General features: G+C 41.2%; 1 protein-coding gene across 1 annotated transcript; it reads left to right on the top strand.

Moving 5' to 3' along the window:
- The first annotated feature begins 2,303 nt into the window (after positions 1-2,303).
- On the top strand, positions 2,304-14,604 carry tnfsf12 (TNF superfamily member 12). Its single transcript, XM_032583634.1, has 6 exons — positions 2,304-3,064; positions 6,800-6,878; positions 8,589-8,645; positions 8,796-8,819; positions 8,914-9,041; positions 11,259-14,604. The coding sequence occupies exons 1-6, from the start codon at positions 2,891-2,893 to the stop codon at positions 11,517-11,519; spliced, it is 723 nt and encodes a 240-aa protein (XP_032439525.1). The 5' UTR covers positions 2,304-2,890; the 3' UTR covers positions 11,520-14,604.
- The last annotated feature ends 949 nt before the right edge of the window (positions 14,605-15,553 follow it).

The following is a 15,553-nucleotide window of genomic DNA, read 5'->3' as shown; positions in this document are numbered from 1 at the left end:
TTTTTCTTAGCGTCCTTCGCCTGGTTCAGATATTGTGATGATGCTGTTGGCTCCCGCTGTTCAACAACTGTTGCAGTTGATCTGTAGGCAGCAGCTGTGCACATGCGTGTCACTTTGGAGTAGCAAACAGAAGCTTGATTTCGTTAGCACTGTGAAAGGCCACGCAAGAAAAGTCGGATTTAAGCCAAAAAAAACCCCAAAACAAATCGGAACTGAGCATCAGGATTTGCTGTTTGAACGAAGCTTAATTACCTAAACCGGCTCATAATTGAAACATTCAAAACTACTTGAATTGTGATAAACATGGCCGACCCAGGTTTATCTCACAAGTTAGAAAACTTCAGACGCTCAAAGAGCGCTTTCTTGGGATCATGGCAGGAAAACCACATAACGTGTGGATCGACTGGGACTGAAACTGGAACAGATGGCTTCAGTCTGTAACTCTAAGGCGGACCTTCTCTGCAACTATTTTCAGGTAGGTCAGGACGAAGATGTGGGGAAAAACAACTCATTTCCACGGTGGAGGATCTGTGATGCTGTGGGGCTGTTTCTTTTCCAAACACCCTGGGAGCCCTGTCAGAGTCCTTGTCGTTCGAAATCCCTTGAACAGCAAGTTTATCTGAATGAAAATCTAGCGCCATCATTAGACAGAAAAATGTAAGACGACAGTATAACGGACGTAAACAAATGACCAAAATCAATGCAAGAGAATTTCCTTAGAGGAATTATTAAAGATTTATGTTTCTTTTTCTGCTCCAACTTATTAAAATGTTCTAAAAGACTAAGGATGTTAAAGGAAAATAGTAGATTTAGCAACAAATAAACACGCAAGCCATAGCGTTAATCAATATGCTTTAAATCTACCATCGCCATGAATTATTTATCAATTTCACATATTTTCTGAGATGCATCCTAGATGCATCAAAGCTTTCCCCAAGCATGACACTTCCTCTACCGTTCTACAAAGCCGGAAGGAAGTTTTGGACCTGGAAACCCGTCTGTGGAGACAAATAAAGTCAGTCCCCAAAGGTTGTTTTTCAATTCAAGAAGTAATTTTGTGACACTTTTGGATCTTTATTCAGATGTGTTTTTAGCGTAGGGATTCTTCTTTCCATGTGTTTGATCTCACTCAAATGAAAAAAAATTTAAAAAAATTGATTTATGAGACGGCTGGTATCTGAAGAGGTTACGGATTGAATATTTCCCTGTCAAAATAAAACCAAAGGGGATCAAACTAAACATTTTTCAAAGGAAGCTTGCTTGTATCTGCTCTTGCTGACTCTGACATTAATCAACTGTTTATATCTGAAACATAACCAGAAAAAATGTGGCAATGAGCCAAAGCAGGAAGGGAGGAAAAATGCAACGAATAAAAAAACGCAGAAACGGCAGGATTTTTCAGGTTGGTGGGGAGAAAAAGGTGAAGGTAATTCATGGTGACTGCACAAGTTTTTCCAATTTTAGTGGCTTCACTGCCATGCCGATGCTGAAGAATCAAATTCTACTTCTGTAGTTAGAAAACTAACCGGTGTGTTTTGTTTGTCTTTTCAGGGAGGTATCAATAAGACGATATATCTTATTACCTTATTACGCTTATTTTATTTAATCTGTTTGTGTTTTCCACTGGGGTATTGAAATTATTTACAGGATATTTATAATAAAGTCCATTTTAAGTTTCGATTGCAGTTTGCCAGAGGCATCGTATATGTGGAGGAAAACATGCTGTGCACCATCCCCACTGTGAAACACGGTGGTGGCAGTATTATGATGCGCGAGAGGGGAGCTAAAATGCAGGAAAATCTTGTGAAAAGCTTTTTTTTTAAAGAGGAATTTGCACAAATGCAAATTAGACTTGTAGCTAAAACGAGTCTTCTTAGCTGTAGGTAGTTAAAAGACTTACATTAGCTAAATGGAACTTTTTATTTTTCTGTCTCAGAAAGTCCCAGCAAAAAAAAAAAAGAAGAATGTTTTGGTTATAATGTCACAAAACGTGGAAAACCTGAAGAGGTGTGGATACTTTTTGCATTTGTTTATTGGTGCATCTTCACCACCTCCTGAAACACAACTCAGTGTTGGGACTTGGATTAAAAAATATGCACATATATTTTAAAAGCATCTAAAACATTCAGGTGCATTTATTTACTTTTTGTTTGCGTCCCTCGTATAAGTTTTATCTTTCATGACTTTTTTTCACCTGTTGATAAAGTGCAGACGAACTAAAAAAACCCTCCACAGAGTGCCTCTACAGCCGCCTGGTGGCCACAAGCGGTACTGTTGCCGACACGACTGGCACACATAAATAAGGCAAGTCCCTTGATGAAAGTGATTTGACGGGCAGCAGAAGCTCCGGTGCGCCTCCTGTGCGTTTTCTTTGCGCGCACGCCTTTGATGGTGTCACGCAAACCCCCCACGGCGGCGTGTGTGTGCGTGCTCAGTCCGTCTGGCTGTCTGTCTAATAAGACTGACCCCCCAGCAAGCGGTTTAAAGGGAACACAAGAGCGCTGAGTCAACGAATCGCAAGCAGAAGGATGCAACAGTTGATGTGCGCATAAATGTGCAGAGTTTTTCTCGCGTTTGGAGACGCTCTGCTCACAAGGAGGATGGTGGCCGTGATCCATCAGGGGAAACGGCTCCAATCTTAGATTGCTTTAAAAAAAAAAAAAAAAAGAAGAAGAAGAAGAAGAAATTAAGAAAACTGCATATTTGTTCCTCCACAAGGCAGTGACAAAAAAAAGAGAGCAAGCGCTGCTCTCTCTACAAATAAATGGGACGTTTTGGACTGAAACGCATTCGAGTGGACTTTCGCGCTCTGCTGGAATGGAGTTAATGCATAAATTTCAGACGGTCTGCGGCGGCGAGTGAGCGATCTGCCGAGCGGAGTGCAGCAAACATGCAGCGGATTCTGCAGAGGAGGCGAGTGCGCAAGCTGCGAGTCGTCTGGGCTTCCCTGGCGCTGGTGGCTCTGTCTCTGGCCGCCTGCAGCGCGCTGTTCACGGCGTGGACCTGGCGACAGACGCGGGACCTGTCCCAGTCCTTCCAGATCCTGCAGGACCGACTCGAGCAGGTTCGGTGTCTCACTTTTGAAAGTAAACCAGGCAGCGCCGCGCGTGCATGCAGGCGTTTGCGCTTTTGCAAAGCGATGATATTCACTCGGCTGCAACTTTGACAGGCATTTTACGGGTTGTGTAAGATCTTTCTTGGCTGCACCTATATGGCTAAACGCAAATCACACACTTAACTCCAGCGTCTTCCTACTCTGGTGCTGATTTGTGTCTGATTTGATCGCGTAGTGCTTCCCAGAGTTGGATTAAAGCGTGAGCAACACACAAATACACCAGCGGGGTGTCACAGAAGTCAGGTTTATGAATGCCTGCACTTCCTATGCTTCACCTGAACTTAACTGAGTTAATATTCTTTGAGTGCAAAAGGCGATATCACAACATGTAAAACAATTCACACAAAAATGGGGGAAGACTGATGACTTGTCCAGCTGGAAGTCATCGACACCCTCACGAAGTAGGGCAAGGCAACCAAGGTCATTGCTGAAAAACAAAACAAAAACTGGCAGCTGAGACGTTTAGTGGAAGGACAAAGTGTGACAAGTGGGATAATCGCATCTTCCAGAGAGGATTGCGAGCCAAATTCCAGTGGGGGTAGATGCACCAAATGGGGAGTAGTCTGTCCAAGAATATTATTGGAAAGTTGAGTGGAAGGAAAAAGTTGTCATAGGACTGCAGCCTGGAGAGGATTGTCACAATCAAACCGTTGATTGTGAAGGGTTTGGACGCTGACCTTAACAACCGGACAGCGTCCAAGGTGTCTTACTTTGGCTAGAAAAAAAAAGAGAAGGCTTCTGTTCTGTGCTGTTTCCAGATTCAAGCCAATTTCACTTTTCATCTGGAAATCTATCCAAAAGTCTGGAAGAAGAGAAAGGCACAATGTGCCTAATATAATAATAATAATTTTTTTAAAAAACAACATTTTATCTAATATTCTTATGAAGATGCACCTGCATAGCACACAAATTCTAGAATATACTGTTGTGGTGGTGAGCGATGGCAGACCGACGGTTCCCCAGATTAGATCCAGTTTCCGTCCAGAAATCACAGCAGTTAATACAGAATCTGCTCATTTTCTTTTTATTATTTCACCCCCTCCTTCCTCCCACCCCCCACCGACTTGTTTAATCGCCCCGGTGCCAGTTACGCTCTAGTTTTATCTCAATTTACTGGAAAGCCTCAGCTATTTGGCAAATGAGCAGAGATGCCGCCGCTGGCTGGCTGGCTGGCTGCGCGCGCAGCCAGGCTTCAGGCGCTGAACGGGACGAGGCGCAGCAAGTGTAAGTCATCCGCAACCCGCGTGGAAACTCCTCGTGCAGCGTGGGTCAGCGTGAGCCGATATTTGAGGTACACTTGCAGAAACAGCAAGAAATATGTAATATATATATATATATATATATATATATATATATATATATATATATATATATATATATATATATATATATATATATATATATATATATATATATATATATATATATATTCGCTCTCTTTGTTGTGTGCAACACAATTTATTGGCGAAAACGCGAGCCAGAACCGGAGCCGATGATAAATTCTTCTGGTTTCGAGCTTTTTACAAAACCGCTGGATTTCATATCAGCGGGTGGGAGGGGGGGGGGGGGGGGGGGGGGTGGTGAAATTGACTATGTAGCATGTTTACTAAACCTGCACAGGCACGCGCACACACACACACACGCACGCACACGCACAGATTGGACACGTGGAGTGTTGATGCTGGAGCCCTTCCCCATGGGGCCCCATTCTGTCCGTTAGACTGTTTGCCAACTCCAGATGAGAGCCAGCGAGCGTCTGGAGAGAGAAGTGTGACTCTCTGCCTCCATTTCAACAGTAGCAGTAAATTTAAACACTCGTTTCTATCCCCCCCCCTCTTCCCCTCTGGAGCAGCTCCTCAACGTCTCTGCTGTGGGGGCCTCCTCCGAGGCTCCAGTGGGGGCCTCAGTCGAGGATTTTAAAAAGTCTGCTGGCTTGGAAATCATTTTCTTCCAGACATTTGAGGAATGTAAAGGAGTGAAAACACGCGTTAGGTGTCGCAACCATTCCTCGAGGAAGTGGGCGCTCTAAAGCAAAGGTGGCAAGAGCCGAGGCATTTCTCTGGCAGGGACGCGCTCTTAAAGGGCCAGTTCACGATTTTCAACGTGCGGTTCTGTTATTAGACTGTAAGCAGTCAGTATTTATTTATGTTTTTTTTTTTTTTACCTGCGCTATTGTTGTCTTCTTATGGCACAAATCCAGATTAGTTGGAACTGGAGGATGTGTTTGCAAAATTTATGTCGAAACAAATAATTTTATGTGACAGAACTTAAACTGGGCTTTGAGATCATAAAAGGGGGTTAAATATGAAGAGTTTTAATGCATTTAAAAAAGATTAATACTGAATTTGCGGGGGCTAGGAGAGGTCTGTGCTAAGCTATCAAAAGCAACTGAATTTTGCAAGAAGTTTTTATAAAAGACCTACATTTCAAATGTGAAACCAAAGCGAACTAACGGTATACTAAAACAACTCCAGTTTTAAAAAGACTACATATTTTAAAAGTTGTTTTTTTTGTTTGTTTTTTTAGCAACTCCTGGTTCTTTACACTGCTGGGTCAATAACACCAAAGAAAAATAAACTAAGTGAGCTTAATAACAATTGTAGACGTTAAAAGAGCTTATGTTTACTGACATCAACTTTGGCTATAGGGCATTTATGCTAAAGTTTTAAATCAGTTGATTTTTGGCATACAGTGAACCTTTGGCTATTCGTGGTTCGGTATTTGTGGCTTCGCCGGCCGTTTTGTGGATCGAGGTACCACAATGTTTGTGGAAAATTTGCCTGTTTGTGATTTTTTGTTGTTGTTGTTGTTGTTGTTGAAGATATCCAAATTATTCTATTGGAAATGTAGCTGGAGGGGCTGAAATGCATAGCAATAATGCTGTTTAACACACGACTGGCTGGCGTTTGTTGGAGTCTTTCATTTTTTCTTTGTGCTGATTGGCTCCATCTTCACCAGTGGTAAGAGAGCGGAGTGTGTGCTGGTTGGAAAACCAGTAATATTTGGTAATTGTTTGGTTGCAGCTACTATTAGCGCATTAAAAGACTAAACAAATATATATATCTTGTATGACTGTCTATCTCCACCAAAACTCAGAAGTGTTAATAAATACTTTATTATCTACGGGGGGTTTTTTTTATGCACAGATGCTAAATTGAGTCTTCAGGATACAAACTTCAGTTTTTATACCTGGGATGATAGAAAATCAGATTCTAGATACAAACAGAACCCACCACTACTGTCTAACGAAAAAAAAAAAAAAAAAAAAGGAAAAAAATATTCATGGCAGTTTAATTAAATCAATTTTGCGACTTTTGTAACTTTTGTTACCAGAAAATCTCTTTGAAAGGAGGGAAACATCTGCTTCTTTTCTCAGTACGTGTTCCACGCAGGAAGATCATTGGCGGCGCACCGCCTCCCACCTCCATTTCCTGTATCAGTAATCATCAGTTTCTGTGTAAAATAACAGAAATGCAGAGGCCAAGATGCTTTTCAGACTGAAAAACTTCAAGGCATTTAAAGGCAGCTCCGGCGAGCCTAGCTGTTAGTCTCCAAATCTGGAGTATTAATACTGAATATCAATCCAGATTATGATGTTCTGAATTAAGGCTTTTACAGACTAATTGGAGACTATTTAATTGTGTTATTTCTCTGTTTTTATTTTTATTTATTTTTTTTCGACAGGTCAACACGCAGAGGAAGGCAATTGTTCAGCTCATTCTGGAGAAGAGAGAGCTGCTGCTGGAGCGAGTGAAGCGAGACGGTAATACAAACCTGCCAGAGCTGCTTTGTCTCAACTCCGGCGCCCCCCCAACTTGAGCTTTTCAGTCGCTCCGATCGCCACAGACAGACACAACACACACATACCAGGCGAACTCACTTGTTTTTTTAGGAAGAGCATTTAACACAAACGGCCTGGACCCACATGCCACTTTGGTCAGGCCCTGCAGGCCGCATGAGCTACCGCTGCTAAAAGTTGACACAGGAAGAAGTAGGCAGCTGGATTACCCTCTCAGAAATTACAGGTCTGACCAGAGCGGTCTCGGAGCCCAGAAAACCAGCTGGCGAGGGGTGAGAGGGGCGGTGGTGGGGGGTGGAGCGAGAGGTCTCGCTGCACGCTTTTGGTTCAGTGAAATAGATTTCGCTTCCCCCCCCCCCCCCCCCCCCCCCCCACCCTCCTCTTTCTCCCTGAGCAAACGTCCAACGCAGCTATGATTTCGTTGTGAAAGCGATGATATTTGATGAGCTTTCATTGCTGTATTTATAGCATCTGCTTGCATCACCATCATGGGACTGCTGTTTCTGTCCGAGAGTAAACTTTAGGTCTGTTTTTTTTTTTTTTTTTTTTTTTTTTTTGGGATTCTCTATCCAAATGTGACAAAACATTATTTGAAGAACAGCGTGTCCAGCTCAAATTTACCATATGCGTGAGATGCTAGAGGTACCGTGCAGAATTTCATGGATATCAATAGGATGGGGGAGGAGGGGGTTATATATATGCCCAAACAGCTTTTTCCAGTTTATGAAAACTTGACCGCAGCCGTCCAGCTTTTTTGGAAAGACACTGCTGTAATGTTCTCTCCTTGTGACTGACAGCGCAAGTCAGGGAAGCCTGGCCACCCTGCGGGCTTTATGCTCGCAAAATCCCAAAATCTTTCAGGGTCGCCCACCTGAGAGTTAATTTAGCAATGGGTTGCAGTATTTCTGAATAATGGCAGCAGTCAGGTGGGCTGGCTGCTGCCTCCTGAAACATAAACTACGTCTTCCAAACACTGCTCAGGTTGTATCAGTGTTTGAAATCCCCTCAGGCTAAAATAAACCTTCGCTGAGCAGCGAGAAGGCACGCTCTTCAGCTGTGTTGTTACTTTATTTGTCGTATTTGTCTGGAAATTCGGCCGTAGCTGTTGCTAAACTCTGTTCTTAATCTACTGTTTTGGGTCACGGAGCAGCCAAAGACCTTTTCGACTCTCTTTTTCCAGTGCTTCATTTTTCTCATTTAGCCTTCGAGCCCCTTAGCTGCGCCTCTGGATGCCTGTCTTTAATGCTTTCTTATTCACTTTTCCACTGTCCATCTTGTTTTTATTGCCTCCCCCCTTCACTCTCCCTCCAGACACACAAACCCCACCGTCCTCCATCCTTTCTCTCTGGTCTCTATCTTCGAGATGACTGTGACCAGCTGGCACTAAAATTAGCCCACAGCGGGCCTAAAAGGAAAATAAAAGAGACACGCACTTTTCTGACTTACAATAACAGTTTGAGGAAATATATCGAAAGACGTGAAAGGGAACCCTTAGGCCCATCTGCTAACCGCGTTAAAACCGGCCGGGCCGAATATAAACGGCACCAAATTAACCCACCGTATTATTAACGCGATACAGATGGTAGTGATTGTTTTATCAAAGAAAGAAGGAAACGTCAGCCGAAGTAATTTTCTGATTTCAAACTCACATTCTGCCTGTCTTTGTGTCTGAAGGGGGCTCGGTGCGAGGGAGAAACGGGAATGGAAGGAAAGCGGCGTCTCATTTCGAGAGTAAGTGGCTTGGCAGATCCCCTCTTACGGTCTCGTGTAGCATCTGCTGAAGTGGTTTTGAATCAAATACCCCTATACTGTTGCACTCGTAAAATCTTAATTGACTTTCCCCTTTTTCTGTCTCCATCATTGTCTCCGACTTTCCACCAGTAACCAAACTCTCCTCTCAGCAAGGTATGGGTCCTTGAGATGTTTTTATTTAAAAAAAAAATGTTTCTTAACACTTTGCAAGCTAGCAAGAAAGGGCATTGATTTGTGTTGCTTTCAGTCGGAGAAGGGGGCGTGATAAAAGGCTGGGAGGAGAGGACGCTCAATATGAGTAAAGCGGTGAGGTACAACAAGGAGGAAGGCAAATTCACGGTGGAGAGAGCAGGAGTCTACTTCCTGTTCTGTCAGGTGAGCTTCACAAAGTCTGTAAACTGTAAATATCTTCTTCGTTTAAAACAGTATCAATACCTTTTAACGCGTTAACGTCTTAGCATTCTTTAGGTCAGTACCAAACTTGAAAAAGAGTAAATATTGGTAATAACTGAGCAGAGAAACATATTTTGGAGCCTTTCTGTCTGAATAAAGCTCAACTGCTCACTTGTGGCCAATTTATGGTTATTAAGATTATTTTTGTGTCCAGTCTGAACAGTAAACTCGTTGGAAAGGCTGTGAATGGGACACTAAAAACATATGTAATTGCTTCTGTTGTACACTCAAAGAAACCGTGATGTGGAGTGTTTTGGCGAATTATGGTTGGTAAATAGGAAAAGCATACAAGAACTCAAACTCTGGTTAAAATGCTATTTAATTGTTTAGCTTTTTTCCGCTTGTTCTTTATTTTGGACCAAATTTGCAGCAGAGTATCAGTAGGTTTCCGAGTATTTCTTTGAATCTGTTGATCGTTAAAGTTGGTACAAGACGTCCCGAAGGCAGGTACGGACTTATGCAGGGTTGGTACAAAATGTTCAGTGGCAGACAACTACTGTCTTTACCTCCCAAAATAGGCACGAGAAGACCAAACATGCAATCGTGTGAAACGGCGTACGGATAAAGTCGTGTGATACCCCTCTAATCAGGATATAAAATACCTAAAGTTTGTGAATTCACAATACAACTGAACTTTATCATATTAGGGTAAAACTAAGAATTTCAAACCATTTGGCTGAACCTTCAAAGTAGAGACACACTATGCCTCAAGTTACAAATGTTATCAAAATATAGCAATTCCAAAAGACTACCTGGACTCGGTGTTTGTTTCATGGATTAATGCATATTGATTAAAAAAATTGGCCAGTAGGATTGGCTTTAACTGCCCTTACAGGCGGCACCTGATCTATGTATGCAGTGGTTCCGATGCTAAAGTTAGCTGACTCTGCTATAATAAAGAAAAGAGAAGAGTTATAAAATTGTGGCTTCATTGTAATCAAAATCAGCTCCGAAGTCCAATAAGGTCAACAAATCCAACTAATCAGTCACAGAAAATCACTTCAAGTTGTATCAAATCTGCCAAATCTCAGTGAAAAAACAGTTCAATCCAAGAACAGACGCTACATCCACAGGTAACAAATAATTACTGACCACAAATATAAATTAACTTTTTTTTTTTTTTTTTTTTTGAGAATTGAGAATCATGCGGCTACTGAGAGCTGTGGTGATTCACAATTGTTTAGTTTTTAAATAATGTAAACCGTAAAAGAAATGCAGGTTGAATTCCTGCAGCAGGCTAACTTTGCTACGTTTTTGTAGAAGACAAGAGGCATCCAAAAACAAACATGAAAGTGTATTCAGAGGAGATTCTTCCCCAAGCTCCTTCTTGATTTTATTTTGAAGCTTCAACCACATGGAACAGAAATTAAGAGCTGCTGTTGGCATGCTAATAACTGGGTTAGAAGGATTTTGGCTGCCTTTCAGAAAGATTAAAAACAGCAAAACAGAGATAAAAAGTGACGTGCTCAGATTATGGTTATATTTAACTGCCTAGCAGTGAAAGAGAATCGTTCAAACTTTTATGTCCGTTTCCTTTCCTTGGTTTCTTTTGATGCAAAAGAGAAGATGTATGGATTGAATCCCTGCCAAGAGCAGGCTCCTGACAGAATGCTCAGCTACAAATCAGCATCAGATTTCAGTTTTGATGGTAAAGACACTGGCCTTCAGTGTTGATAGTGAAGGGTACAGCAAAGTAAGGGTCTGTCCTGGTGGACCCTTACGTTATACTAAAGCGTTTATAGGAAATAGTTCAGATCTCGTCAACAGCAATTGTTGATCTTTAGACGTTCACTCCTGTATAAAACGTTTCTAATCACGCTTAATTAAGCTGTCAGGTGTTTTGACAGGTTATGAACATTCCCGCCAAGTGGACAATGGTAGTTAATTATCAACACTAAACGAATTCTCTACAAGGTTAGTTTGAACAACCCCTCATCTGTCAAGAGTTCAGGATAATGTGCTTCATGTTGTTTAAAGTTATGACTTAAACATTTACAGAAATCTCAATTAAAAAAACTTACTCAAAAGCTTGAGATATGCTTGTTGTGATTAATATTCCTGATTATTCGTAGAACTATCTCTTCGTATTTTCGCAGAACTCTATTGTTAATGCACCCGCCGTCTTTCCGCCCTCCTCAGGTGTTGTTCAATGAACAGCAGTCTCAATATGTGAAGCTGGACGTGATGACCAACGGGCCCCGGCCCCAGAAGCTGCAGTGCATGGAGGGCTACGGGACCACGCCCTCCGCGGGGCCGCACTCCTTCCACTTCGTGAAGCCCTGCCAGGTGTCTGGCCTCCTGCGGCTGGAGAGGGGCACAGAACTCCAGGCCAAGACGGGCCCGTCCTTCAGCCTCCACCCGGTGGCCAATCACGTTTTTAGCATCTTCAAAGTCAACTGAGGATCGGCGCTCGTCTGATCTTAGTCGCAAACTATTCTCGTGTAACACAAATCCAGCAGGACTACTGCAGAATGTAATTGTTTGCATTGAAAATGGATAATATAATTTTTTTTCTCCTACGAGGCCAAACAAAAGGCTACAGATATTTCCCACATGTGCTCATATGAGAGACAAAGCTGACATTTGTGGAAGCTGTAGAGGATTTTTCTTTTTTTTTCCTCTGGACTGCAGCCTGTTTTGGAATTCAGTTTTGGATTAAAACCAAGACCTACAGTGAACGCAAAAAAAAAACAAAAACCAAAAAAAATCCTTGATGAACTTCTGCCGAGAGAACAGATGTGACGGAGGCCGGTCTGTGGATTAAAGAGCTTCACAGAATAAGAAAATTCCTTGGAGGTCCATCTTAGCCCCCGTATAAGTGCGCGTGAACTTTCAGTAAGCTCACATTTAAGATGTGCACCTTCCACAGATGAGAGCACATCTGCGAGAGTCTGACTCTGTAAAGGCTTTCTCCGGTTAGCATTGACTGTTTAAATAATGCTGCCTTTGTGTGAGTGCATGTGTGTGGGTGTGTGTGTGTGTGTGTGAATGAACCCTGATGAATCAAAAACTTCGTGCTGATTTTCTGATCTCGTCGATGCGAGGCCTCTGTGTGAAGTTGCTCTTTTTTTCCAATGTTTTGTATATAAGTCACTTATTTTACAGAATGTGCCTGAAGTCCTGAGTTGGCAGAGGAAAGGGGGAACATTTTTTTAGAATAACGCGGATGTGAATTTCTTCTTCTTGTGTTTTTTTTTTTCTATGGAGAAATGATTGTATAGTTTAAAAGTCAAGGTTCAAAGCATTGCAAGCGAAGCATACCGCTGTATATTCTGCTTTATCTGCCATTTTTTTCTTTCAGGGTGTTCCTCCTCTGTTTGATGATGCAATGGCTATTACTCATACACTTTTTGTAACTTTTTATAAGCCAAGGCGGCGCTAAAAAAGACTGATTCAAGTAATGCAACTATGCAAGAGTCAAAATGTGTTCTGGCATTGAATTTCAGCACAAGTAGCTGTAAGAACTCTGTTGGCGGTTCCATACAGATTCTCAAGTGTAGCCATCGAAATGTCAGGGTTTCTCACAAACAAAAACAGACATGACTATTTCATTGACATTTCAGGTTTGCATCATTATTTTTTTATTATAAAATAAACACAATGAAGGGCTCACACAAGCGTAGGTCAAGACGCTTTCACTACAGTAGTTGGACACTATTGCATTTTTTTTATTAGCTTAAGAGTAACACTTAATTATTGTAATATCTGTATTTAAATGTAAGACTTCACTGACTATCTTATTGATCGAAGCGCATTTATGTCACAGACTCCTCCCATAAACTTCTCTTTCTTTTTATTGGCCGATATGCAGCAGCCTGACGTCAGTCCATGAGGTTTATAAAGTTTATAAAGAACTAAAAGCACAGCTATTCATTTTCTAACTTGCTAACGCATTACAGAATAGCTCTAAATGTTAGCACTAGCACAGTGTTGGCACAATCAGAAGCTACTTCAAGCTTTATGTCATGGCGTCAGTGGTGGTTTTTGGTATTTTCAATATGGTTTTCTGCCCAGGGCGGCATAGCACAAGGGAAACTGTTGTGTACTGATGCTTGTTAGCATGTTCAGTCAATGGAAATGGATCCTTGAGGCCTTTTTGGACTGCTGGTGACCCGGCACTGGTTGTGTTTCCATGGAGCAGAATGCTGGGGTAAGGATCATCACTAGATCATGACAGGATTTATCCGACGGTGTCGGTCAAAATGACGGGCATCGAGAAGCTCTTACGCAAGAACCAATCGCAGCAGACTCCTAATCAGTCCCGTCTGTCCGGCCCGAATGGGACTACAGCTCTTAGGGTCCCAGAGAGTGGGCTGAACTGGGCCATAAGGGCTAAGGCAAAGACGCAGAACCCAGATATGAATCCACCACAGGTCGGGTCGGGTCAGGCCCTGCAGTGCAACAAGGCCTTCAGACATATCAGACCTTTTCTGTTTTCTTCTACAATGAACAGAAAATTGAGATTTACTTATTCTATATTTCAGATACGTCATCAAAAGTAGTTCTATTTCATAAACGGGCTCAATAACGAGAGCGAGTTTGCCTTTGGGTGCGTGTGGATCATCAGAAGGAGGGAATCAACCCAGCTACCAATCATCCAAGAACCGCCACTGACTTGGAAAGTAAAAAAAAAAAAATGACTGGATGTTGTCTTCTTTGTGTTTGTGCAACTTAAGTTATGAACAGCTGTAATAGAGTTAGTGTTTATGTCAGACTAAACAAAAAATAACTAAAATTCTGCTTTTGTGGGTTTGAAAAAAATAAAAAAAAGGATAGCTTTGGCAAAAATGACAAAACTGAACCTTGAATGCGAGGTTTTATTTTTTACCATTGAGCAAAGATAATTCAAATATCTTCCTGCCTTAACCAGATTGCTTTTCTGTTACTTTTAAAAATATATATTTGAGTAAATGGAACTTCCTCCTGTTTCTCCTAAGCTGCGGCTTTGTGTAATATTCCCTGTTATATTTCAGGGTGTATTTCTAGCATTGGGATTCAGCACTCCCACTCTTGTTTATAAGGAGTTTTTGTGGCCGGACCGCATTGGTTTCTCCTCAGCACTTTACGGCAGCGATTGTTGTGTTCCTAATTGGACTCAAACGTTGATGTTTTCAAATGGAAATCTTTTTTAAATTTAGACAATAAATCCCTTGTGCTTCCTCTTTCCTTTTTTTTTTTTTTTGTCGTCTGTGTAACCCCCACCTACGCCCACACCCTCTCTACATCCATGTGGACATCATACTTCCCTGTCAGCATTCATCATAACACACGCACACACAGCAATGGTGATCTAAATTTTCACTTCCTAGATCTGAATCCGAACCACAGCTGAGGAAAAACATGCCTTGTCCCTCCCCCATCTCCACACACAGTTTAACACACATCTCTGCCTAGAATCCTTTTTTAAACTTTTTTTTTGTTCTTTTTCATTTAACACCCCTGAATGTCTTGTGAACAGATTTGTAAAATAAATGATGGATGCATGCCCTGTCTGAGCTCATTCCTTGTGAATGTTGAAGAAAAATTCCTTACTGTTCTTTTCTTCACCTGAAAATTTAAAAAAAAAGAAAAAAAAGAAAATCAAGGTCAGATTTTTGGCAGTTGGATTTTGTCTGAAAGAACCCAACTTAGAAAGACTAGAAGACAATTTTTGTTCGTTCAGATTTAAGACACTTAAAAACTTCAGTAATTTAGGCCATGATGAAGTATTTTAACACTTGTATGACATTTAACTTGAAAAACAACTATCCTAGAAGGCAGTATTGTTGCATAACCCATGAAACGTTGCTAAAGCGCCTTTTGTTTCAATTTCAGCATACAATCTTATTTGGTTGGACTCTGTCAACGTCACACATATTTACTATGCAAAATTTACCCATCCTGTCCGAAATTCTCCAAAATTTCTCTCAATTAGCGATTGTTTTGGTGATTTGGATATATTGGTTTGGAGTGTTTTAACAATAATATTAATAACGTATTGCAAAACAGAACAACGTGAAACCACTTTGAACTGAGAAACTGTAAAACAGTATAAAAGTTATTAAAATAGTTTTAAAATCAGAAAATTGTGAGGTTTTTTACACATTGTTGCTTGTCAGTAACTGAAATTTGTTCTCAAGAATAAGAACTAGCAAACTGAAGAAAACTGAGAAAATGGTGTAAAGTTTGATGAACTGTGAGCTATAATTTTTATTTTAAGATGGCTGAAATTGGCATTTAAAGTAGTTACACTCTAACTAGCCGTTAGCTTGATTCTCAGTTGAAAACAACTCTGTGTTTGTAAGATACTGGTGATAAAAACGGAACATAACCTTACATAAAAAAGTAGAACAATTCCTTTAACATAGTAAAATCTAAATGTTCACATCTCATTTGATTAATAAATATAGTTAGCAAGCTAACACTAGCTTGTTGGCTAAGCTATCCTTACTAGC

Source organism: Xiphophorus hellerii, chromosome 14 (genome assembly GCF_003331165.1).
Source record: "Xiphophorus hellerii strain 12219 chromosome 14, Xiphophorus_hellerii-4.1, whole genome shotgun sequence".
NCBI lineage: Eukaryota > Metazoa > Chordata > Actinopteri > Cyprinodontiformes > Poeciliidae > Xiphophorus > Xiphophorus hellerii.
The sequence above is the reverse complement of the archived record's forward strand: the minus strand, read 5'-3'. Positions and strand labels throughout refer to the sequence as shown.

Coding starts and splice junctions, on each gene's coding strand:
- tnfsf12 (XM_032583634.1), top strand. CDS start 2,891: ATGCAGCGGATTCTGCAGAGGAGGCGAGTGCGCAAGCTGCGAGTCGTC. Junction 3,065..6,799: donor TGCAGGACCGACTCGAGCAG/GTTCGGTGTCTC, acceptor TTTTTTCGACAG/GTCAACACGCAGAGGAAGGC. Junction 9,042..11,258: donor TCTACTTCCTGTTCTGTCAG/GTGAGCTTCACA, acceptor CGCCCTCCTCAG/GTGTTGTTCAATGAACAGCA.